Genomic DNA, 24,357 nt, shown 5'->3' with positions numbered 1-24,357 from the left:
GTGCTGTGTGCCTGTGGTCCCAGCTACTCAGGAGGCTGAGGTGGCAAAATGGCTTAAGCGCAGGAGATCGATGAAGGCTGCAGTGAGCTGTGATGGCACCACTGTTCTCCAGCCCGGGTAACAGAGCAAGACTCTTTTTTTTTTTTTTTTTTGTAGGTCTCCCACTTTATTGGTATCAGAATTACTTGGAGAGTTTGTTAGAAGGGTAGATTCCCCAGAACCCCCCCACCTCCAAAGTCCTGAGCAGCTGGAGGTACACAGTCATGTTGAAGGGGGAGGAGAACGGATGGATTCTACCTGAGGCAGAAAGATGAGGGAAAGGAACAAAGAAAAAGGGCTGAAAAAAAGGTCTATGAATACATGGGTAGAAATGAGCAAAAGCACAGAAGAACCATAAAATAACCAACATGGCTCATGCAGCTGAGTGGAACAGCAGCAGCCAGGCATATGACCTTGCTGACAAAGCACCATGTTGGCATGAGGCTTCATAAATCCTGGTTCTCCCTGGAGTCTCTGCTTCTACAGCACCACATTAGCCACACAAAATTCTCAAAACAAATTCCAGAATATCAGGCTGGGCAAATGGGTCAACATGTAAGAAAGAATGATTACAAGGCAGGCCAGGTATAGTCCTGCAACACCCTATGGATGCAGCACCTCTGGGGGTCTCAAGATCAGACAAACTGGTCCTGATACCCCCAAACTAAGTATGAGCTCCCTGGGCAGAATTCTTCTGAGTGCAGTGACTCCAGCCTGGAGACAACGCCTTCAACATGGTCAGTGTCGGCTCTGGCGCTTTGCAGTCTCCTCCTGGATACGCAACTTGAGGGCTTCTCGCATGGTGGGTCCAGAGGCGTGCGTGCTGACACCTCCTCACTCACCCTTCCCGGGTCATCGCCCTGATACACGATAACTGATGTGACCTCTCCACTGTCTGCCTTGCACTCTAAGCACAAGAGCTGATGCCAGAAGGCTCCAGCTCGGAGCCTCCACTACTGCTACTTTCACTGGATTCTTCATAGCCTGGGTTGTGTGGGTGGGCAGAGACATCTCAGTGTCGCGGCAGGTACACCTGCAGGTCTGGCTTGCGGGGCCGCGTCAGCGCGGGCGTGTGCCGCGTCCTCACCTTCTCCTTGGCCGCCTGCTTCACCTTGTCGTAGTCGTCCCGGGCGATCTGGTTCCGTCGGATATGGTGCACGAAGCCGTGGTTCATGTCCAGCCACACCGCCGGCCAGCAGTGCCCCGGCCGGGGACGTGGCCCCGTCTCCATCCGGAGCCAGGGGCGCAGAGTCACTGCCACCTCGATGGCCCTGACAACTGCCACCTGTCCGCAGAGGTCTGCTTCGCCCCTCGCTCAAAGACTTTGTCTCTTAGAGAAGAAAAAAATCTCATGCCGGAACTTTTGGAGGCCGAGGCAGGCGGATCACGAGGTCAGAAGCTGGAGATCAGCCTGACCAACATGGTGAAACCCCATCTCTACTAAAAATACAAAAATTAGCTGAGCGTGGTGGTGCACACCTGTAATCCCAGCTACTCAGGAGGCTGACGCAGGAGAATCACTTGAACCAGAGAGGCAGGGGTTGCAGTGAGCCGAGATCGCAGCACTGCATTCCGTCCAGTCTTAGCGATAACGCGATACTCTGTCTCAGAACCTAACAAACAAACAAACAAAATCTCTTGAACTCTTAGGAATCAAAAATGAGGTGTGCTTGCTAGTAATATATATTAAATCAAAGCCTGTATCTGAAGCTTGCTCTTCAAATTTCTGCCATCTTTGAATAAAAGTGTTTTGCTATGGTGGAAATACCAGAGGAAGATGTTCTTAAGGCAAGTCCAACTTGAGTCTTTCAGGACTTTGTGATTATAAACTACTCTTTGGGTCCCGAGCACTGAATCGGGGCCCCCAGCTTGGGAAGTAACTTGAGGGCGATCATCTTGTCCTGTTGACAACTCTGAGGGCATCCATTTTTCCTGAGGCAGTTCTGTGCCTCACCACGGCTTTGTTAAGGCAGGAGTGACCTGTGTTATCTGTGCGTTTCTACGGCATGGTCCTCCCCGACCTTTCCCCTGCCATGTGGGTGCCACTGGCAGTGAGGGGACAACAGGCACTGTTTCTGGTATCTGCAAGCTCCGTCTGTAATATAATCTGTATATGCAAGCAAATACAGATTAAGGCTCTGCACGGCAGTGGCGTGTGTGCTGGGTTACATGTGGAGTTCTCTGCTTGTCCTGAAGTGAGGCTGGCTCTGTGAGGGGCAGGCCAAGGGCATAGGGAGTTCATGTGGCGGGAGGAGCATGGAGATTTCTGTTTGTGATTCTCACAGGAGCCCCTCTTTCTTGTTTCTTTTCACAGGCACCAATTTGTAGAAAATAATTTAATACTAAAGATGGGCCCAGTGGATAAGCGGAAGGTGAGTGATCAGTGGTCCTGCTGCTCCCCACACACGCCTGCATCTTCCCCAACTCCAGCTCAGGAGGGCAGTGTGGTGGCGTGGAATCCTTCACCCTCTCTTGATTTTCAAAGATCATCTCTAGATTTCATAGCTCGGGAAGGCTTAAGCCCCTTGAGAGTAGCGACTTGGAGCCACACACGTAGCCAGTTAGGGCAGAGCAGAAGCAGCTTCACACACACCCAGGAGCCTGGGGCTGCCCGTTTCGAGGTTTCCATCAAGTCAAAGAGGCCGTGTCTGATATCCTAGCCAGTGGTCTAATGTTTCATTAGAAGTCTAAAAACGTGACTTTCCATCCTGTTTGCCAAGTAAAGAAAAGATAGATAGATGATAGATAAATGAATCAATCAATCAATAAAATAAAACATTTAAGGGTTGTTCTTTATTTTATGGATTAAATGGATTCAGCACTTACAAGTGCTGCTCCCGTTTGGAGCCAGGCAGGTGTGTGGATGTGCTCAGATATTTATTTGGTTATCTTGTACCTTTTTCAAATGTAAATCATATTATTTCTATAGTAGGATGCATCAGATCGGGAATTCTAGTATGATCAGACAGAACACAAACCAGTAACTGTTAGCTTTAACCCTTGGTTAGAAAATACAGGACTCCATGTGCTCACTTAGGGCCCTTTCCAAGCTCAGGCTTCTGGCCTCCGTTCCTAGCCACGTGTCCTCCACAGGCAAGGATCTAGGTGCAGATCGGTGGAGGCTGGCTACCGAGAGCAGGCTCCTGTCCCAGGCAGAGCAGAGTTGCTAGGGAAGCCACGGGCCTGACTTGGATCGGCTGTCCACCCTAGCTCAGCAGCAGAGGCCTATGCTGCAGTGCCTGTGACCTTAGAAACTGGGTCGGGTGAGAAACTGGGCCGGGTGGGGCAGGAAGTACGCTGCCCGTGGGTGAGTGCATGGGTAGGTGAACCGGTGGTGGCCATGGTCCTGTGCCTTGAGCAGCTCTGAGGGGCTGCCCAGCCCTCAAGGCTGCAGGAGATGCTCTCAGCACTGGCTCTGAGCCCAGATAAGCATGGCCTGTTTGTTTTTCGTCTGTGTTTTTTGTTTGTTTGTTTTGGTATCAGGGTTTATTTGCACGGAGACGACAGTTGTTGCTCACAGAAGGACCACATTTATATTACGTGGATCCTGTCAACAAAGTCCTGAAAGGTGAAATTCCTTGGTCACAAGAACTTCGACCAGAAGCCAAGAATTTTAAAACTTTCTTTGTCCACACGGTAAGTCTGTTCCCAGGGATTCCTGTGTTCAGGGTAGTGGGAGGGCTTTGCACCATGTGGGACAAAGCCACAGGCCTTGGCCAGAGGGAGCAGCAGGGATCCGGGCAGCTGCCTCGCCCTTTCCAACATCCCAGACACCCACACTAGCAGCTCAGTCCCGAGGGGCCAGGAGACATCCTGTGCTTGTTTTTGAGTTTGGTGGTGACTAGCAGGTGGGTCATCTGCCTGCATATTTGCTTTCTGCCTGTGTGGAGCGAAGAACCACCATGCCCACGTGCTTCCAGGATTTGGAATGACTGGTAGTAGGCAGCTTACCTGGTTGGGGTGGGGGTTTTGGTGGGACTCCCTCAGGAACACTCAAGGGCTTCTGTCTTTGCAGCCTAACAGGACATATTATCTGATGGACCCCAGTGGGAATGCACACAAGTGGTGCAGGAAGATCCAGGAGGTTTGGAGGCAGCGATACCAGAGCCACCCAGATGCCGCGGTCCAGTGACGTGGCCTGCGGCCGGGCTGCCCTTCGCTGCCAGGACACCTGCCCCAGCGCGGCTTGGCCGCCACCCGGACGCTTCCAGACCACCTGCCAGCCATCACAAGGGGAATGCAGAGGCGGAAACCTTGCAGCATTTTTATTTAAAAGAAAAGAAAAAAAACACCCAACCACACAAGGAACAAAACCAATAACACAAAGGAATTCAGGGTCGCTTTGCTTGCTCTCTGTGCTCCGTGGAGGTCTCTGCGTGCTCTCGTTGCCGTGGGGACCTAGCTCCATGCACGTCAGCCCAGTCCTGCCCAGACTAGTGGACAAACCTGGTGTCACCAGCTTCTCCTAGCATCAGTCCAAACCATGCGCCCGCCCTGCCCCAACCGTGCACTGGTCCTGCTGTGGCCGAGGGGACTGGGTGTATTTGGCTCTTTGCGCCCCTCACGCTGTGGTCCCAAAACTCTTCACCAGGGAGGGAGCCTCTGCAGCCCTGCTGGGCGGCTGCGCCTCTCTGTAGGGGGAGGCTCTGTGCTTCTGTCATGTGCTCCCTTTCTTGCGTCTCCCCGTGTATGGCCCTTAGGTGTGGCTGGGCCCGTTGCATGTCCCTGTGGTGGCTCTGGTGGCAGGCTTTCGTGGCCTCTGCTGTGTGTTGGCAGGCAGACTCGTGGTGAGGAGCAGGAGAGGGTGGAGTGGTGCAGGAGCAGGCTGCTGAGTGGAGGGTGCCGTCCGAGGGCCCTGGCTCCCTTGTCCTACTGAGCAGTGTTGGTCTCTAGGGCTGGAAGCCAAGTGCAGGCTGGAAACAGTGCCATCAGAGGTAAGCCCAATTAGCACCGAGCCAGGTTATTGCATGAGAGAGTCCTGCTGCAAGCCTTGGGTGGGGCCAGGAGGTGCCTTTGAGAATCCAGCCAGAGCAGAGAGGGCCTGCTGACCTCTGTGTGGAGGAGAGAGGCCTGAGGGCCTCCTAAAAGGTTTAAATATGCAGGCCTCCCCAGTTGGTGAAGTAGGGTCTGAGAGAACCCTGGCATCAGCAGACCCGGGGTGCTTCCGTTTCCTGCGGACAGTACTGGGGAGTGCAGGTGCCAGCATCACACACACCTCTTTTGTGTTGTGGTTAAACATTTCTCAGAGCGAACTCAGAGTTTCTACATCTCTATTGAAAATCTCACAGCCTGCTCATGCTGCCGGCTCATCTGGTCCCATGAAGAGTGGACTTTCCCCATTACTGTTGCACAGGAAGCAAGAACAGCGTGCTTCAGCCACAGCTGGTCTCATTTCCTCTGCTGGTTTTGGGGCTGTTGCCCTTTGATGCTTTGGTGGCCTTGCCCTGCTCTATAGCACAGACAGGCCAGATGCATTTGTCCTTTCCGTTGCTACTCCGCAGGCAGAGAGCGCTCCTGGTGGCCTGGCAGGGCTGGGCCCTTCTCTCTCCGCCCAGGTTGTCCCTGGAGACATTGCTGCCCATAGATATGCCTCTGGCTCAACTGTGTCCACCCTCCCTGGCCCCTACCCCCAAGTTACAGATCACTCATCAGTGACCCTGTGTCCAGGGTCAAAATTGAGGTCCAGACCGGGTCCAAATTGAGAGGGAAGGTGTCCTTTTGACACTGCTAATGACAAGAGTAGCTCTTTGTAGCTAGGCAAGTGCAGATGGGGGCCTCGGAGGGGGCAGAGACATTCCTGAGTCCTCACCTGCGGTTTTTGCCTGGTCCTTGGCGGCTGCTGTGCGAGAACTGCATGTGAGCCTGTGACTGTGAGCTGGAGTGTCCTGGGCCGCACCTGCCCTGGGGTGCCCAAGGGAGCAGGACGCTCGGGGGCCCAGCACATTGCCCTGGGCCTGTTGCTGGAGTCGGAGTCCTGTCTTGGCTTTTGGAAAGGCTTGCCTATGTTGGGGAGTCTCTCTCAGCCCTTTCAGGAATTTCTGTTCAGGCTTACTCCTCATCAGCTGTTTTACCCATTTCAGAACGTCCTGTGTCTGCATGTACAAGAGTGGCTTCCTGACCCTCCTAATTGCACATGCAGGCACAGAAAAGACGGCTCTCAGGGCGTCTGGTTATAGGGAAACAAGCAGAACTGGGACAAGGCTTTGAGTGGCGCACTCGGCTGGGCTGCCTGGGGAGACTTCCGTGCGTTCTTCCTCTGCATAGAACCACCACCTCCTGGGCATCAGTGACAAGCTCTGTCTTAACCTCCAAAGCTCAGAACTAGGGGCTCAGAGCCAGAGCTGGCACCTGACAGCTGAAGAAATGATGGCCGTTGCCTGAGCTAGTGACAGCCAAGCCCTTCTTGTGGGTCACCTTTCTCTTCAGCCAGTCCCTTTCTCTTACCTTTTTAAAGGCCCATGCGTTTTCTTCCCTTGCCCTGTGCTTATTCATGTCAACTCCAGTTTTATCTAGCACATCCTTAGAGCCATCATCTGGCACGAAGATGCCTTACGTTCTATGGTGGAACGTGGGGGGATTGCCTGTGCTTACGTGGAATTACAGTGGTGGGTTTATCCAAGGTGAGAAAGATGGCATCTGCTACTTAATAGACCTGGGCCATGTGTCTCCTCACATGTGGGAAATAGGTGGAATGTCAGGACCAAACCCTGTGCGGCTTCTCAGCACAGAGGGGAGGGAGGCTGTGGTTGCTGCCGGCCTAGGTGGTCCAGTTGCCTTGCCTTTCTCTGGGGACAGACTGGGGGCTGGCTTCTGTGGGATTCTTTCCTCCCCTCTGGCCCCAGCTAGAGCAAGGAGCCACTCCACCCTAGTGAATGGCTCTGTACCACGGCTACCATGCGGAACCTTAACTTGTGGCAGGCTTGTTAACAATTCGTTTTGAGAGAGGTGGCTGGTTATGCCACTGCTGCTGGGGACTCCACCTACTCCAGCCTTCTTGGGACATACTGTGGAATTTGTGGCCCTTGCCCAGAGGAATTGTGAAGACTGTCCCATGGCACAGACCCCCCCAGGCACCAGCAGAGGGCTCTAAGTGACTCAAAACATTTGTCTCTGACAAGATTAGCTGTAGGCCCGCCACCCAGAGAAGACCACTGCGAGCATTTTGGCCTATATCCTGCCCCACCATTTGTTCACTTTTTAAACTACATTGGGAACATTGGACACACTGTTTGCATTGTCTTCTCACTTGATTTTATCTTAAGCATTTTCCCATGTCATGAGTTTCTCAGAGACATGTTTTTAACAATTGTAGGGTTTAGTCATTGTCCATTTTACTGTAATTTATCTGACCATTTCCCTACTCTAAAATATTTAGATGGTTTCTGATTTTTCCATTATTTAAATAATGCCGTGATGAATATCTTAAAATCTTTTGATTTTTTTTTACTGATTTCATTTTCCCCTTAGATGTCTAGAAGTGGTATTTTGAGGTCAAAGAGTTTGTTCATTTTAAAGATACTTCTCTCTCTCAAACTGATGTTTAGATGCTCAGAGTTCCAGTAGCAGAACCACCTTAGTTGTGTCCTGCAGATTCTGAACAAATCAGCTTCTGATAAGCCGTGTGTTCCAAAGAATGTTTGAATAAGACCACTCTTTTTTAAATGCTAAGATAATGTCATTACTGCAGTCCATTTGTGGCAGATTTTTTCCAGGAGCCAGTTTCCTCTCTTGAGTTGCGAGATCCTGGCTCCGCCTGCATGTTAGCTCTCCTCCATCCGTGCTGCTGTGGCTTTCAAGTGCTTGGTGATATTTTCAGAATCTTGTACTTTGTGTCCACAATGGTACTGAATTTGCATCTGCACAGTCAGCAGAGATAAGTGTTGAACTGACCTTGCCACATGCTTAGTGAGTGATTTGTAATTAAGTTTATAGACTCAGAAAGTACATTAGTCCATTTGGAATCGGTAGCAGAGCAAAGCCTCTACTTGGAAAAAACCATGTAGCTGATTGGGTTTACAAGAGTGTATTTGTCTCCCCGCCGACACCCCACACTGGAAGGTCTTAGTGGTTCAGAAGAGCCCAGCAGCCAGGCTGGCTTTTTCACTGCAGGGCGTGGTTGTCCCAGCTGGTGTAGATTTCAGGCCTCCTCCCCCACTCCCTGCCCACGCGTTGCAGATTGTCTAGCTGGCGTCAAGTCCAGACCACCCAAATTTGGTTGCAAATTTTAATTTCTCCACTTTAGTTGTGGTCCATTGATTCTGAGGGGGAACATGCAGCAGGTTTTTCTAGGCGCCATGTTCAGTGCTGCTTCAGTCTACCGGAGATTATGGCCAAATTGCACGCAATTTGGTTTCTTGCCCTCCTCTGAAGCCCTGAGGACCCCTCGCCTGGCTGGTCCACAGACCCGGGGTGCTCGCTCCTGAGACTTCAGAGCTCGCAGCTGCTTTGCGAATACGGTGAAGGTACTATGTTCTGGAAGTTATCACACACTCTTCCCCAGTTATTTTCAAACCTGACTTGAACCTATGTTGACTCACTGGGTGGGGTCCCTTCTTAGGCAGCACATGTGGGAGGGGCCACTACTTCTGGCCCAAGATTGCAGGGTTGTAGATGAGGCTGCCTGTGGAGAACCGGTCTGAGGAGGAAGCTGTTTCCAACAAAGAGCACTTTTATCTGTTGAGACGGCTGTGGTGAGCAACTGAACGAGCCTACGTGTGTACCTGAATTTTCCCCATAAGTCATTTCTTCAATATGAAGAAACACCAAACTATGTACAGAGAACTTTTTACAAAAGGCAGACCTTTTTTTTTTTTTTACCTGTGTAACCCACGTAGCCTAACCATCTGGCAGAATGACTATGAATAGAGGTCATTTTGCCAGTAAAAGCCTGTATTATGACTATAAGTTGGACATGGGCAAAATTAAATTGTTACAGTATTTAGAGCTGCTGTAGCCATTCCTTAACAACATACAATAGGGTAAATGAATAGTAAGTCTTTCAGGTGGGTGGCAGTCAGAACATGCGTAATATTCTCTACCTGGTCTGTAGCTGTAACTGTGATGTACAGGCAAAGCAAAAATGAAGAGAACTTATGAAAACAAATAATGCAACGATATTAGGATATACACTTTTGTATTTTTATTCTTATATAAGGTTATTTGCTGGCTTTTGTTGGCCTCTAGTTCAGTCTGTGTTATTTAAATTCTAATATATGAATTATTTGGATTGAATTCATGTTCGGGGCCACGTTGTTGTATGTATTGATGTACAGCCTTGAATGTGAATAATTATTGTAAACTATATTTTACAACTTTTTTTCTGGCTTTATTATATAAATTTTCTATTTGGTCAATGATTTAATCATATAATTTAATGAATCTGTTTATTTTTTTTCCCCCAAATATTTGTGCATTAGGTGTAGTTACTAGATGATGAATTTTCCTCGTATGCTCGGTAGTCTTGTAATAAAAAGCATGTAGAGTGTAGACGTTTGCTGGCGTGGCTCTTCCTTTAATCAGGGCATGGACTGGGGTCCGGGTTGGGGGTGAAGGTCGGGGTCTGGGTCAGGCGCCCGCGCACCGTTGGTGTAGGGGCCCGAGGCCGGTCTCCACCACCGCCCGCCAGCTTTGGTGCCCCGGCCACGCCGCGTTCCGCTCCCGCCGGAAGCGGGCACAGCCGGCCACTTTTCCGGACCGGAACTTCCGCTTGCCGCGTGACGCCGGGGCGGGCACTTTACGAGGGCGGACCTGTGGGCGGGACAACGCGGAGGACGGTATTAAAAGCCGGACGCTTCCGGTGGAGGGGAGCTGTGGCGGGGCTTGCTGGGATCATGGCGGAGAATCATTGCGAGCTCCTGCCGCCGGCCCGGGGCGGCCTCGGGGCGGGGCTGGGGGGCGGCCTGTGCCGCCGTTGCAGCGCGGGGCTAGGCGCCCTGGCCCAGCGCCCCGGCAGCGTGTCCAAGTGGGTCCGGCTCAACGTCGGCGGCACCTACTTCCTCACCACTCGGCAGACGCTGTGTCGGGACCCGAAATCCTTCCTGTACCGCTTGTGCCAGGCCGACCCCGACTTGGACTCGGACAAGGTGAGGGCCGCACGGGCTACCCGGGAGGGTCCGGGCCGTCCCGGCCTGCGGCCGCCCCACACGCCCTGCTCAGCACGGAGGAGACCTCAGCGGGAGCGGGCGACTCTCCTCTCAAGGTAGCTTTGAGCCCCGCGCTACCTTGTCGCCAGCTCGTTCCCAGCTTCCCCCGACCCCTTACCCTGGGAGGGGAGGGCGAGGATGGCGCCCTGGCGTGCACCGCCTTGGAGGATCCTGAGTCGCTTCACCTTGGGGTGTCACTTTCTCGCCCTCTCTGCTCTTCGGTGGAGGAGGTTCCCAGACCCCGGACTTTGCTGTGATTCTACTTTCTTTTTCTCACTAGGTTCTTTTGCCCAGGGTGTGTGAACGCCTTCTCTTCTCCGTCCCAGGGTACTTGCTGGCTCTGGAAGCAGAACCCCTGCCGTTTGCCCTTTCACATTCTGGACGTTTGAATTAACTCTGGCGTGGGGGTTGACATGGGCGGCTCTTTTTTTTTCCCAGTGACTTGCATTTAGAGAGTTGGCGCTCCGTCCTTTCCATCCACAGCACGCAGCACCCACTCAGCACCTCTTAGAAGATGCGTCCGTAGTATATAGTATGATTTGCGAAGGGAATGTTGCTCATATTATGGGTTGCTTTAGGAATGTCCATGAAGGGCCAGGTAGGGTATCTTTCAATCTGTTTTCTAATTGGCTTAGTTTTCCCACTGTCCTCGCAAAATGACAGGAATTTCCAGGTTGGTTTGCAGCTTGTCTTTCATCAAGCGAAATGCTCATGTCGTTGTGCAGATGATAATACAAACCGTTTTAATACCTTTATTTAGCAAGAGTTGTGGAGCTGAAGAATAGTATCTTGGGGGTTGTGCAGGATTGAAACTAAGAAAAAAGCTTGTTTGAAGAAGTTGTTACCTATATTTATTCAAGGCAGTTCACAAGCCTCACACTAATTTTGCTGGGTCCTTCAGTTGAGCTTACATGATTGCACTTGGCTTTGTGCCTTGGCAGCCAACATTTACCATGCATGAGGCTTCCCAGAAAGGTTCGGATCCCTCTTCAACTTTGAGAAGCCTGACTGAGAACTTTGTCAGCATGGCATGACCATGATCAGGAAATGAGAACTCTGGAATCACTGCTAAGCCAGCCTTGTGGGAAGAAACGAGGATTTGAGATGCCAACACTCCTGTCTCACCCCACAACTTCCAACTGTTTCCGTCGCTCATTTGCGCAAGCCCTCTAGTCAGAGAATTGACCTCCCAGGAAATGACAGTCATCTCCAGGATAGAAATAGGCTTTTGTTAGCTGTGATTTTCCTTTTCTAAGTGTGGGTGTATGTTTTACTGTTTGGTTTTCTTTTTTCTTTTTCTTTTTTTTTTGAGATGGAGTTTCGCTCTTGTTGCCCAGGCTGGAGTGCAGTGGCGCGATAACAGCTCACCGCAGCCTCCGCCTCCCGGGTTCAAGCAATTCTCCTGTCTCAGTCTCCCGAGTAGCTGGGATTACAGGCATGTGCCACCACGACCAGCTAATTTTGTATTTTTAGTGGAGACAGGGTTTTCTCCTTGTTGATCAGGCTGGTCTCAGACTCCCGACCTCAGGTGATCCGCCTGCCTCGGCTTCCCAAAGCACTGGGATTCTAGGCGTGAACCAACGAGCCCAGCCCTGGTTTTTTTGTTTTGTTTTGTTTTTGAATAGCAAGGCTTAGTGGTCACTCCCTTGGCTTTCTATTCAAGCATTCCTCTTTTGTATATTAGGTTAATTTTCAGTTGCTCTTGTCCACTGGGGTCATTGAGGCAACGGCAGGCTGGAGCACTTGATTCAGAGCTGATTAACTTTAGCACAGTTAAGGTGGTTCATCCCTTTATTTTACTGCTTCTTAAGACTTGGTTAAAAATTATGTTTTACTGTAGGAATCAATTCCTTGAGGGGTGTAAATTAATCTTTTCAAATATGTCTGTATTGTTCTTACTCTTTTAATTGTCATCCCATTTAATCACATTTTATTTCCAAATTGTAAAACTGAAATGCAGAACATGAAGGTAATATAGCAGATACAGTCTCTCTCATAAAATAATTGGAGTAAATAAGGTTAGTTTTAGTCACAGATAATTTGCCAAAAGAGTAGTGCTAATTCATATTAGTCGTGTTACCAAAGTGTTTTACCTCAAATGAGGAAATGTGTAAAATGCTTTAAAATCTTAGTTTTTTTCTCCTGTGGCTCTAATGAAAGAATGTCCCAGGAGGTTCCTCCTAGATAATTAAATCCTGAGTGAGGAATCTGAGGAGGAGGGGAAGGGGTATCAGGAGTGGGAAGCCATTAATTACACGGTGGAAGATAAACAGGATGTTGATTCACCTGTAAAGATCTCCAAGCCTGGCAGGTGCGGTGGCCCAGGCCTGTAATCCCAGCAGTTTGGGAGGCCGAGGCGGGCAGATCACAGGGTCAAGAGATTGAGACCAGCCTGGCCAACATGATGAAACCGTCTCTACTAAAAATACAAAAATTAGCCAGGCGTGGTGATGCGCACCTGTAGTCCCAGCTGCTCGGGAGGCTGAGGCAGGAGAATCACTTGAACCCAAGAGGCAGAGGTTCCAGTGAGCAGAGATCGAGCCACTGCACTCCTGCCTGGCGACAGACCGAGACGCCTCAAAAAAAATCTTCAAGCACTGACCTCAGAGTTCAGATTAATGAAAGAATATTCCTAGAGTTGGACTTAAGCATGGATGGAAGAGTTCCTGCCTGGCATTAGACTAGTGTGTAATGAGCACCTGGGCTTGCAGAATGTGGGGCTCAGAATAGGAGCTGGGTGGGGAGATTTAAGGGGGAAGTGTTCCCAAGAAACCACAGAAGCTTTGGGTGCCTGAGAGTTTGGGAGAGCACCCTGCTAAAGCATCCTGACTGGGAGGGAAGGAGCTCTTGACTGGTTGTTAGGGAGGTTGTGAACGCTGTGCACATAAAGGGGCTGACTTGACTGCCCTCTGGGCCCACATCTAAGCTTCAGGGCTGTGACTGCCTAAGCCAAGTCCTTGGAGTCCAGCTTGGGACCCACCGCCTGCCATGCCCCATGCTTCCAAACCTTACCCTGCTGTCCCGAGGGCCCTCTTGCTGCCAGGAAGTTTTCTTTCTAGACAGCCCAGTGTGAATTCTCACTTCCCCCTGGGACTTCCTCCAGCAGGGCTGTGTCTGCGTTGTGCATTTCAGCATCTGCTCATCTGCTCTTCGGTCACTTTTCTCTTCCATGGTGTCCCTAAGGGGAGGCCAGGTGGAATACGGCTTCCCAAAGACTTTTTGCTTCGGTCTCTTGTATTGCATGGTCCCTGGCCTATAGGCGTTCTTGAAAACAAAGTCGGGTTTGTTGTTGCCAGCTGAACCAGCCCCTGCTTTAGTGTGGGGATAATTCAGGAGTTCAGAGGAAACAGGAAATACTGCTGCTTTATGGTTGGAAACCACTCAGGTTGAGGAGGCTTTGAGGAGGCTTCGGTTCCTGCAGCGGAGCCAGGCCTGGAGAAAATGGCACGTGAACTTTTGCCCTTTGAACAGGGCCGTTGTCCTGGCTTCAGGGTTGCAGATATGGTGGCATCAGATGGGTCTCTGAGGGGCGGGGCAGTCAGGGTGCCTCTGACCACAGTGCAATTGGTGTTGGCAAGACCTTGAGGGTGGGAAAGCTATGAAAGGAATTTTACAGACGGGCTAAGTGATGGGATGTGGGCAGGAGCACTGTCTCCGAAGCTGCTTGGCAAGAGAAGTGGGGATCACCTTGAGTGGGGATGGCAGATTACGTTCTGTGTAGCCAGCGCTGGTGAGAGCTGCAGCGGCCTCAGTGTGAGGCCGTGAGTGGGTGTCTGCGACGCTGATGGACTTTGTTTCACGCTTCAGTTGAGGATCTGGCTCTGAGCATGTTCTTGGCTCTGTCCACGAGTCATCTTCTCTATTCTGGCCCTGAGTGATGGGGCTCCCCACTCGCTCCCCACTGCGGCAGGTGCTGATCCTCAGCAAACCTGTGCTCGGCTCTTCAGCAGGTGCTCATTTGAAGCCCTTTAGATCTTAGGCCATGAGTCAGTGCCATAAATTCCTGAGAAACGGACTCACCTTTCGTGATAAAATGGAACTTTTCTGATGGGTTCAAATCCTAGCTAGAAAGAATAAGTGAAAAAAATGTTGAGCCTTTCTGGGAAGAGCTTGTTTTGGGCACCTGACGTGGGCCCGCGGTCTTTGGGCATTCTCGCCTGGACGTGTGTGGGTGGCTGGGAGGAAATGTTGTCGCTGCAGGGTGGTTCCTCTTTCTGCCACTGCAGACTCGGCCTCCAGTTGCTGTCGTCCATCAGGGCAGTGGCTAGTCCTGGTTTAGAGCAGGAGTCAGAAAACTGGTCCGCCCGCCAGTTTTTGCAAGTAAAGTTTTACAGGAATGCAGAGATGCCCCTTTGCTTATGGATTGCATGTGGCCATTTTCTCTATGAAAGGTCAAGGTGGAGTGAGGCCTAAAGCCTCGCCAGGGCTGGCTCGGGGTCAGAGCGGAGAGCAGTGGCCATGGTGGGGCTACCTGCTGCCTGGTCTCTCCCCAGCCTTGTCGTTAACCACCAGACATCTCAGGGACTCCTTTTCAGACACTCGTAGGCGCTTTGGTTCTTTTAGCGGGTTCCCCTCCATGCCCCAAATCATCAGTCCCCAGGCATAGTCTTTAAGGTCTGCGGAAGGAGCTGCCTGCTTGGCACCATGGGAAGGGTCCTTGTAGCAAAGGTGCCAGCAAGCCGTCTCTCTCCTGGGACATGCTTGCTCTTCCTGGGCCTGCCCTGGCTAGCTCTCCCTGAACTGCAGAGAACGTAGAACATTCTGGCCTGAGATGAGTGTGACGGAGCATCTTCGTTGGACCTGGGGAGCCTGGGATGGATTCTGCCCACCCTGGGCCTGCCTTGTGACTTGGGATGATTTTCTGCCCGTCTGAGCTGTAGTTTCTTCCTCTGCAAAGTAAGGGCGATATGCTCTCCTGAGGATGACAAATGTGGTGCCCCCACCCCATGCCTGGTGCCAGGTCAGTGCAGTAAGGAGAGGCTCTGCCAAGTGGGCTTCATTTCATGTTTGTACTTGTTAAATATTTATTTATTTATTTTTGAGACCGAGTCTCACTCTGTCACCCAGGCTGGAGTGCAGTGGTGTGATATCGGCTAACTGCAACCTCCACCTCCTGGGTTAAGGGATTCTTCTCCCTCAGCCTCAGAAGGCTGGGATTACAGGCGCGAGTGTACTTTGCTTTTAGAAAGGGTATACCAAGAATGCTTTTCCTCTCACAGGAGCACTTGCTTCTGTGAATGTTGACCTTTTGCCACACTCAGCTCTGTCAGCCTTGGGTGTGGCACTGGAGGCAGTGCGTGTGGCCAGCAGTGGCCCGTCCCACCAGTCCCACTGCTGCCACCCAGAGCTCTGGCTGACCCTAGCAGGTCAGGCCGCAGGAGGCTGAGTCTCCACCTCTGGGTGTTGGACCCTGTGCTGTGGGGAGGGCAGGGCTTCCTGGGCAGCCCCTGAGTTTTCTTGCAAGAAACCAAGACCTTCTAGCCTGAAAAACTTAGCTGTGGCTCCCTGCCACATGCCCATGTGTGTTGGGGTGGCCCTGTGGCCTCCAGAAAGCATCTGAATAGGACTGTGTGCCTCTGTCTCGCCCAGCACCATCCTGGTCCTGGTGGGATCTTGCTTCCGCAGCAGCTGGGCTTCCACGAGCTTTAGCCTCTGGGGTGGCCACCGTTCTAGAGGTGACACTTGGGTCAAGTTCCCGCTGCCAACAGACCTTAGTGGTCTCTCAGCTCAGCTCTGTGGGAGACAGGCACTGCTGGATGCCTGGTGGTCCGAAGCAAGGAGGAGGGCCGGCCAGGGAGCAGAGGAGCCAGGGCTTGCCCTTCAGCTCCAGTCGAGAAGGGAGAACGGCACCGACTTGCCTGCCCGGCCATATGTGGGAGCAGGCAGAGGCCACCTAAAAGGAGGACAGCAGGGCGGCAGCTTGGGGGCAGCTGGCTAGGGGGCTCTGGCGGTGTGTGAGGCCCTGGCTGCAGTGTCCTCCGATGCTGTCAGCCAGCCAGCGTGGAGGGTGCTGGAGCTGGGGGCTTGCAGACTCGGGCCTGTGGAGGCCTCACTGTGACCTTCCAACCCCACCGTGTTGGGGTTTCCTCAGCCAGGGAGCCTGCATGGTGACCCAGCCCCGTGGTCACAGTCCCACCTGCGCCGGCCCCCAGTTGCTTTTCTGTTGCCTGTGGTTTTACGCTGGGCAGCGAGTTGTGGGGCCCGGAGCTGTGGTGGTGTGTTTGCAGGTTTTCTGTAGCTGGAGTGTCCCGTGGGAAGATGCCACCTAGATGTTTGTGTTCACATACGCGGATGGATGTCCCCTGGCCCCACCTTGCTGTCTGAATCAAGCCTCTTTGGTGTCCAGCCTCTGTTTGCCCATTAGTAATTGGTGACATCAAAAGCCTCTGATGGGCCAAGGATGCGACACAGCTGCATAGAACGAAACAGAAGAGAGTAGAGTAGAGGGGAAGGCTTTGTGTGCGAATTTGAAATAGTCACTTGAAATGGATAATTTCAGGAGAGATCCAAGATGGCTGATGATTAGCAGCTCGGGCACGTACCTCCCAGTGAAAGCACAAAGAACGAGAGGACGCCACACTTTCAGACGAATATTAGTTGCTCATGGACCAGGAGATTCCCAGTGGAGGAGCACCACGGGTCGCCAGGGCGACTCTTGTGGCCGGCGTGGCGGTTTTGCTGGTGCCTTAGCACGCCAGTTCTTGGTGCAGAGTCCGGAGATTCCCGGGCAGAAAAGCACCATCAATCTTAACACCGCTGTTTTGGCCGGCTCAGTGGATTGCTCAGATCTCGGCGCAGGGAATCAACAAGTTGGACGTCAGAGACCCAGTTAGAAAGTCGGTAATTATAAAGACGACAGACGGATAAATATATAATGAAGGGAAGAAACCAGCGTAAAAAGGTAGAGAATATTCAAAATCAGAATGCCTCTCCCTCTACAGGGGATTGCAATTCCTCATCAGTAACGGAACAAGGCTTAATAGATTACACGGGTGTTCCAATAACAGAAGCAGGTTTCCAAACGTGGGTGATAAGAAACTTCTGTGAATTAAAAGAACTTGTTCTAACCCAATGCAAAGAAACTAAGAACCTTGAAAAAAGGTTTGACGAAATGTTAACGAGAATGGACAATTTAGAGAAGAATATAAGTGAATTGATGGAGCTGAAAAACACAACACGAGAACTTCGCGAAGCATGCACAAGTTTAAACAGTCGAATTGATCAAGCAGAAGGAAGGATATCAGAAGTCGAGGACCAGCTCAGTGAAATGAAACGAGAAGACAAGAATGCAGAAAAAAGGATGAAAAGGAATGAGCAAAGTCTCCAGGAAATATGGGACTATGTGAAAAGACCTAATTTACGTTTGATAGGTGTACCTGAATTTGATGAAGAGAATGAATCCAAGTTGGAAAATACTCTTCAGGATATCATTCAGGAAAATTTTCCCAACCTGGCAAGGCAGGGTAATATTCAACTCCAGGTAATACAGAGAACACCACAAAGATATTCTTCAAGAAGACCAACCCCAAGGCACATAATCGCCAGATTTATTAGGGTTGAAATGAAGGAGAAAATACTAAGGGCAGCCAGAGAGAAAGGTCAGGTTACCCATAAAGGGAAACCTATCAGACTTACAGCAGATCTCTCAGCAGAAACCCTACAAGCCAGAAAAGAGTGGGGACCAATATTTAACATCCTTAAAGAAAAGAACTTTCAACCCAGAATTTCCTATCCAGCCAAACTAAGCTTTATGAGCGAAGGAAAAATTAAATCTTTTGCGAACAAACAAGTACTTAGAGAGTTCACCACCACCAGGCCTGCTTTACAAGAGCTTCTGAAAGAAGCACTATACATATAAAGGAACAACCAATATCAGCCTTTCCAAAAATATATCAAAAAGCAAAGAACTTTAACACAATAAAAAATTTACATCAACTAATGGGCAAAACAGCCAGCTAGCATCAAACGCCGGTATTAAACTTATATATATTTTAATTGGATAAAAAGCCAAAACCCATCGGTATGCTGCATCCGGGCCCATCTTACATGCAACAATACACAAAGACTCAGAGAGAAGAAGGAAGATTTACCAATCAAACAGAGAGTAAAAATAAACTAATAAACAAAAAGCAGGAGATGCAATTCTCGCCTCTGATAAAGTAGACTTTAAAGCAACAAAGATCAAAAGAGGCAAGGAATGACATTACATAATGGCAAAAGGATCAATGCAACAAGAAGAGCTAACGATTCTATAGATCAACGAGATAGAAAATTAACAAGGATATTCAGAACTTGAACTCAGACCCGGAACAAGTAAACCTAATAAACATTTATAGAACTCTCCACTTCAAATACACAAAACATACATTACCACCTCACACCTATTCCAAAGGTGACTATATAATTGGAAATAAATCACTCCTCAGTAATCGCATAGCATTTCATAGGTTTAAATTAAATATTGGTTGGCTGTTTGTTATCTTCTTCCCTTATTCCTTCCTGACTACATCATTAAGTATAATTATCAGTATAAAAGAGGTTTTCAATACCCATTACTAAATTTCATTCTAACCTGGGCAAGAAAGCAATACTTTCATTTCTCTCCCTCTTTCTTTTCCTTCTCCCTCCTCCCCATTCTCTCTCTCTCTTTCTCTTCCTTTTTCCTCCTTCCTATTCTCTCTCTCTCTTTCCCTTTAAAAAAAAAAAAAAAAAAAAAAGAAATGGATAATTTCAGAGTAAAAACTAAGTATTTCTAATTAGGTTGATTGCAGATGTTGGTGCACAGAGAATTCTGTGCCTTCACATTTACGTTTCCGTGGGGAAATTTGACTGACTTTACCCCCCAGATTGGCTCATGGCACCGCACCTTCTCGATTTCCCTCCACTCTGGTGGCGCATGTCTCCCAGCGCCGGGAGTGAGAGAGCCACAAGGGGCGGGCAGCAGGGTTATGTTCAGTTCGGAACCTGGCGTGAGAGCCTGCGATCTCCACCCGAATTCCTCACTGCCATTTTCTTTTTTCTTTTTCTTTTCTTTTTTTTTTTTTTTTTTGAGACACAAGTTTCCCTCTTGTTGCCCAGGCTGGAGTGCAGTGTACAATCTCGGCTCACTGTAACCTCCTCCTCCCACGTTCAAGCAGTTCTCCTGCCTCAGCCTACCTAGTAGCTGGGATTACAAGCACGCGCCTCCACACCCGGCTAATTTTTGTATTTTTAGTAGAGAAAAGGTTTTGCCATATTGGTTAGGCTAGTCTCGAACTCCTAACTTCATGATCTGCCCGCCTCAGCTTCCCAAAGTGCTGGGATTACAGGGGTGAGCCACTGTGCCTGGCCTTCACTGCCATTTTCAAGGCTGCTGGTTGCATTAGGGACATGTCCCTGGGGTGCTGGAAGACCCCCACGTTTCCCCCGGTGTTTGGCTGGGCGACAGCGTGGCAGGTGGAGAGCTGCAGCTGGAGTGTGATGAGATGAGCAGAGCGGCCAGACTTGTTTCCAGACTTCTCTGGACACTGCTCTCCTGCCCAGATGTCTGGCTGTGGCCGCCTGTGGGCTTAGGGAGTGGGCAGCAGTCAGCTGTGTGTGTGGGGTCTTCCTCCGTCTCCTGGGACTGTGTGCCCTGCTCGGCACTGCCTCCCATGCGCTCCTCTCCAGAAGACAGCCTTGGCTCCTGCTCTTGGTGTGCCCAGTGTCCCTCTCTCCTCTGTGATTTGGAAACCGCCCTGCCCAGCCTATGGCCGGTGGCTCTGGCTGAAGGCTGAGACCTCTGGAGATGGGTGGCTCAGCGCAGCCTGCTGGGCCCACTCAGTGCCAGCTTGGGCCTGGGCACAAGTAGGTCAGATGCCAATTCAGTGAGATGCGGGGAAGATGAGGGAAATGACTTGTCAAGAAAACAGTCTTAATCATGGCTCTTTTACAAAAAAACACACAGTGCACCTTCCCGAGATAGGAGTGCAGCCTGTGCTGGTTGTGTGAGCCACAGGAGGGCCAGGAAATCGAGGAAGAAGAGCACCTCTGTGCCTGGCCTGCAGCATCTTGCCGGCTTCCCAGTCGCCTGCCCTCACCCCAGCCTTACAGGCGTGACCACGCCAGCCGGGGCACCTTTCCTTACTCTCATCGCAGGCACTTGGGCAGGCGCTGCTGGTGGCCTTGTGGGCACAAGGGCCCTGCCTGGGTTGGCCCAGGCATTATTCTAAACATCCCTGAGGTGACCTAGCTGCCTTTGCTTCCATGAGCCTAGGACTGTATCCTGAATTTTGTGTGTTTTGTGTTTCCCATTTTTTCATGCTCCATATCTTTTTCTTGTTTCTGCATCAGGGTGGAGGCTACTGAGCCACTTCCCCAACACCAGCAGGGAGCTGCCGAGGCCCTCACGCCTGGACTGGGCACTGTCGGCCAGGGCTGGTGCCATACATAGACCCCACGCGTGTTAGGCTGACCTGGAGCACGCCACTCACGTGAGCTGGAACAGGGAGGCCGTGCCTGTGTGCATGGAAGTGAGTCAGGCCACAGCGAGACCCGAACCCTGTTGGGATTTGGGGGTCCTGGTTTAAGATCCTGGCACTTTCTGTGGATGTGAGCATTTCCCATTGAAAGCACTTGAAGAGCGCAGTGGTGACAGCAGTTCCTCCACACACCACTGCCTGCCCCCGCCGGTGCGGATGTCCCTGACCTTGCCCTCTGCCCAGACAGGGCCTGTTTCTTGAGGAAACCCACCCAGCTAGAAGGAACCCACGGGAAGAAACGGCTGGAGAGCTGTGAGGCCCGCCACAGAGAAGCCAGTTTTGGAATTTCCAACCAAGCATGTAGCCTGCTGTTCGCTCTTCAGCCTCTGGTGTCCTGTGGCTTAGCTGGGTTCTTGGGTCTGGGTGGTCTCGGGACAGGCCAAGCAGGGCTCTGCAGTGTCACTCTGGGAGAGGGCTTTGGGGGCAGCTGCAGGCCTGGCATGCCGACTCTGCAGAGCCTGGGCATGTCCTGCAGGGCCCAGAGGTCTTGGGGCCCAGAGAATTGAACTACGTGGGAGGAGTATAGGGGTTGGGGCCCCATCTGAGGCCCTCTCTCCTAGAGGCGGCTGGGGCAGTGGGGGTGTGGAGCGGCCGGCAGGCTCCAGAATGGCAGGTTCTTGATAGGTGCAGGCGGGGTTCTCTCTGCTCCCCTGCTCTGCAGCCTTGGCTCCCAGCAAGGTTGGCAACAAGCATCTGGACTCCTGAGCGTCTTCTAGGGGCTGCTCCTTTAAAGTTTCCTCTTAACTGGATGCAGTTGGGGTCCCCCGTGGTGCCCAGGTGGCTGGGTATTTGGCACCCAGGCTGCTGGCCTCTGAGCACAGGGATGGGCTGGAGCCAGAGGCTGCAGGAAAGCATGTCAGGAAGGTCCCTGGGGCTTGCAGTTCCCACACAGGTGCATCCGGGCTTCCTGGGCCCTCTGTGGGGAGCCTGGGCCCCAGGGACTGAGACGAGCTGCATAGAGCCCAGCCACTGTGGCCTGAACTCTCACTGCCGGCAGGGTCTCTCTTCAGGCACCCTGAAAAGGTGCCATGGCTCCAGCTAGCGTGGTCTTGGAAGCCCCATGTCCCCGTGTCTGGATGTGCCCAACCCTGCTGTTACGGGATCTTTAGGGTGTCGCTTTTCTGGCCGGAGACCTCTGTGGCCAGCAGCACCTTTGCCCAAGTTCTTGTCCTGCGTCCAGGAAGAATGAGGTAGCAGACAAATGGAGGGTGAGCAGGATGAAGAGAAGCTTTAACAGTGTTAGGACCGTGCAGAGGAGACCGCAGGGGCAGTTCCTCTCTGAAAGCAGGTTGGCTAGTTCAGTGTGTAGCTCTCAGCAGAGAGGAAGCCCCAGACTGGCTGGCTCCACTCTGCAGGCCAGGTCCCTGTTGACTTCCTGGCTCTCAGCAGAGAGGTAGCTTCTCTCTGCAGCTGGTCTTCCATTTGCCATTTGCCTCTGTCCTCTTCATCCTCTGCCCTGCTCTGGCTGAGCACAGGGCTCTTACGGATCCCAGAGGGGAGGAAGTGCACGCTGATTGGTCCTTGGGTAGGCCCGGAAAACGTACCACAAGTCCCCACTCTGGTCTGCCAGACTGGCAGCCAGCCCCCTGCCTTCAGGCCCTCCCAGTCCTCCTTACCGGGGACTGCCCCCTTCTGCCCAGGAACCTGTCTGCCTCCTGCTGCTGTTCATGGTTCCTGGGCTTGGTCCCGATTTTGCTCCCAGATTGGAGCAGGCACCAACAATAGGAAGAAGCCAGGCAGTGGGAGCAGGTGCTTCTGAGCCTGCAAGGGCAGAGGGGACTTCCTGGGCCCCCAAGAGTGCAGGAATTCCTGAAGCTGTGGTTAGGGCCGCTGCAGTTGTGCAGAGGGAGTGGGGGCTCCTGCCTGCTCCATGGAGCGGGAGCCCAGGGATGCAGCCCAGGCAGCCCCACACAGAGCCTCCTCCGAAGGCCTAGGAGCCTGGCACCCTCAGTGGGGTGGGTGCAGTGGCTGTGCCTGTGGCCAGGTCCCTGAAGTGGGTGGCCCATTACCCACCGCAGGCCCCTGAAGCGTGGCCCCAGCTCTGCATCGGAGCCCCTCTGCTCAGCTGCTCCCCTGCCCTGCTGACCGTGATTTGGGAAGCGGGGTCTGTTTGCATCCTCCCTGTTCCCTCCCTGCAGAGGCAGGCGTGATGGCAGCAGCCGCACCAGTTGGCCTGCTGCTGGCATCACTGCTTGGGGCCAGGTGTGGCCAGACTGAGGTCAGGGATTCCTTCAAGGCACCAGCTACAAAAGCTGCCTCCTAAAGGGGCTGGTTAATGGAAAAGCCGGCCCTGCCCAGTGGTGGGATTGGCCAAGACATGGCCTCGGCCTGCTCCCACCTGCCCGTCTCGAGGTGAGCCCAGTGCCAGCACGCCCAGTGCCCTGCCAGCTCCTCGGACCTGTCCACGTTCCTCTGTCCTGCCATGCGGTTTCCACCGATGGCCACACGGCACGTTTCCTTCTGCTCTTGCACTGGCCCAGGGCCCGAGAAGTACGCGGCATGTTGACCTGGCCTAGAGGTCACGGCTCAGCGCCCAGGTCCTGCCATAGGGTGGGGGCCCTGGCACTTCTGGCAGCCCTGGGTTAAATGAGCTGCTCTCGCCCCCATTTTGCTCATAAAAAAACTGAGGCCTGAGGTGGCCAGGCCTGGAGGCCTCCATGGCTAAGAGGGGGCTCTCTGGGGTTGTCCTGGGCAGACGCGAGCCTCCACCCTATCTGATCTTTCCTGACCTCCTGCCAGCGGTCTGTCAAGGTAGCAGTGAGCCATGAATAATTCCTGAGCTGGGCGGTGTGTGGATGTCACGCGGCCAGCGCTTGCTCTACATGGTGGGGGCGGGGAGGAACCCTGGACTGGGGTGACAGCTCTGGCTGCCTTGCCAGACTTGGGCCCCTTTGTGGGAAATGGTGTCCCTTTTTCACCAGGTAGGCAGGACTCCCCAGTGTGCTCTTCCTGGGAGCTGGCCCTGTGGTCCTGGCCCTTACTTGAGAGCTGTGGAGTCTGCAGGGGTGGGGAGCCTGGGGCTAGCTCTGGCTGGGGTGTCCTGGGGAAGGGTGGGGAAGAAGGAGATGGAGTCAGGTCTGTGTGAGGTTGGGGTCACCCTGGGGGGGAGTAAGTGGGCCACTGTGGCTCCAGGTCCAGCGCCCCCATGCCCGGAGCTCGAATTGATTTTATCTCAGCCACAAAGCTCAGTTTAGCCCCTCTGATCTAAAGGGGCTAGGTTTTACCACCCAAATGGCAGGATTTGTCCATGGATGAAAATAGCGTCCTAGCACGGCCCCATGCTTTGTGGCAGAGATGCCTTCAGCCTCCCTGTGTCTCTGAGCCTGGCATTCCCGTGGCCAGCACCGGCCCAGGGCCCCTTGGGAGCTGCCTTCTGGTGAGGGCTGCGCCTGCTCCGCCTGGGTGTGGGGTCGCTTCTCTCTCTAGCGCTTGGCTCTAGGCCTTGCAGGGGAGGCTGCACAGTGTTTCTCGAGGGAGCCCTCAGCTCCCTGCCCTTTAGGGCGCCCGCAGGCACCAGCCCCTGTGGGAGTGGCTGGCAGGTGGGAGCAGGACCCCTGCAGGTGTTTGGGTGGAGGCAGGAGCTGCCCCAGCAGGAGCCACACAGGAAGGTCTGAGTCCCTGTGGAAGCCGGGCTGTGCCAGCTTCGTGTCCCCTGATCAGATGTGTCACCGATAAGC

At 52.4% G+C, this 24,357-nt stretch overlaps 2 protein-coding genes and 1 pseudogene across 3 annotated transcripts in view; 2 read left to right on the top strand and 1 right to left on the bottom strand.

Annotated features, from left to right (window-relative positions):
• The window catches only part of PDPK1 (3-phosphoinositide dependent protein kinase 1), a 78,991-nt gene extending 69,466 nt beyond the window's left edge, over positions 1–9,525 (top strand). For both annotated transcript variants that reach the window (XM_064362330.1, XM_064362329.1), the window contains 3 exons: positions 2,354–2,411; positions 3,523–3,675; positions 4,055–9,525. In XM_064362330.1, the coding sequence (XP_064218400.1) occupies positions 2,354–2,411; positions 3,523–3,675; positions 4,055–4,171 (328 nt within the window). In that variant the 3' untranslated portion in view covers positions 4,172–9,525. The remainder of the gene's footprint in view (positions 1–2,353; positions 2,412–3,522; positions 3,676–4,054) is intronic.
• LOC105709816 (UPF0561 protein C2orf68-like) lies at positions 774–1,270 on the bottom strand (annotated as a pseudogene).
• Positions 9,526–9,843: 318 nt separating the features above from the next.
• Positions 9,844–24,357, top strand: part of KCTD5 (potassium channel tetramerization domain containing 5) — a 28,757-nt gene continuing 14,243 nt past the window's right edge. The window contains exon 1 of the mRNA XM_012441970.2: positions 9,844–10,121. Coding sequence (XP_012297393.1) covers positions 9,870–10,121 — 252 coding nt within the window. The 5' untranslated portion in view covers positions 9,844–9,869. The remainder of the gene's footprint in view (positions 10,122–24,357) is intronic.

This window comes from Aotus nancymaae, unplaced genomic scaffold (genome assembly GCF_030222135.1).
Source record: "Aotus nancymaae isolate 86718 unplaced genomic scaffold, 86718_ANA_hifiasm-v0.15.2.pri h1tg000049l, whole genome shotgun sequence".
Classification (NCBI taxonomy): Eukaryota; Metazoa; Chordata; class Mammalia; order Primates; family Aotidae; genus Aotus; species Aotus nancymaae.
The sequence above is the reverse complement of the archived record's forward strand: the minus strand, read 5'-3'. Positions and strand labels throughout refer to the sequence as shown.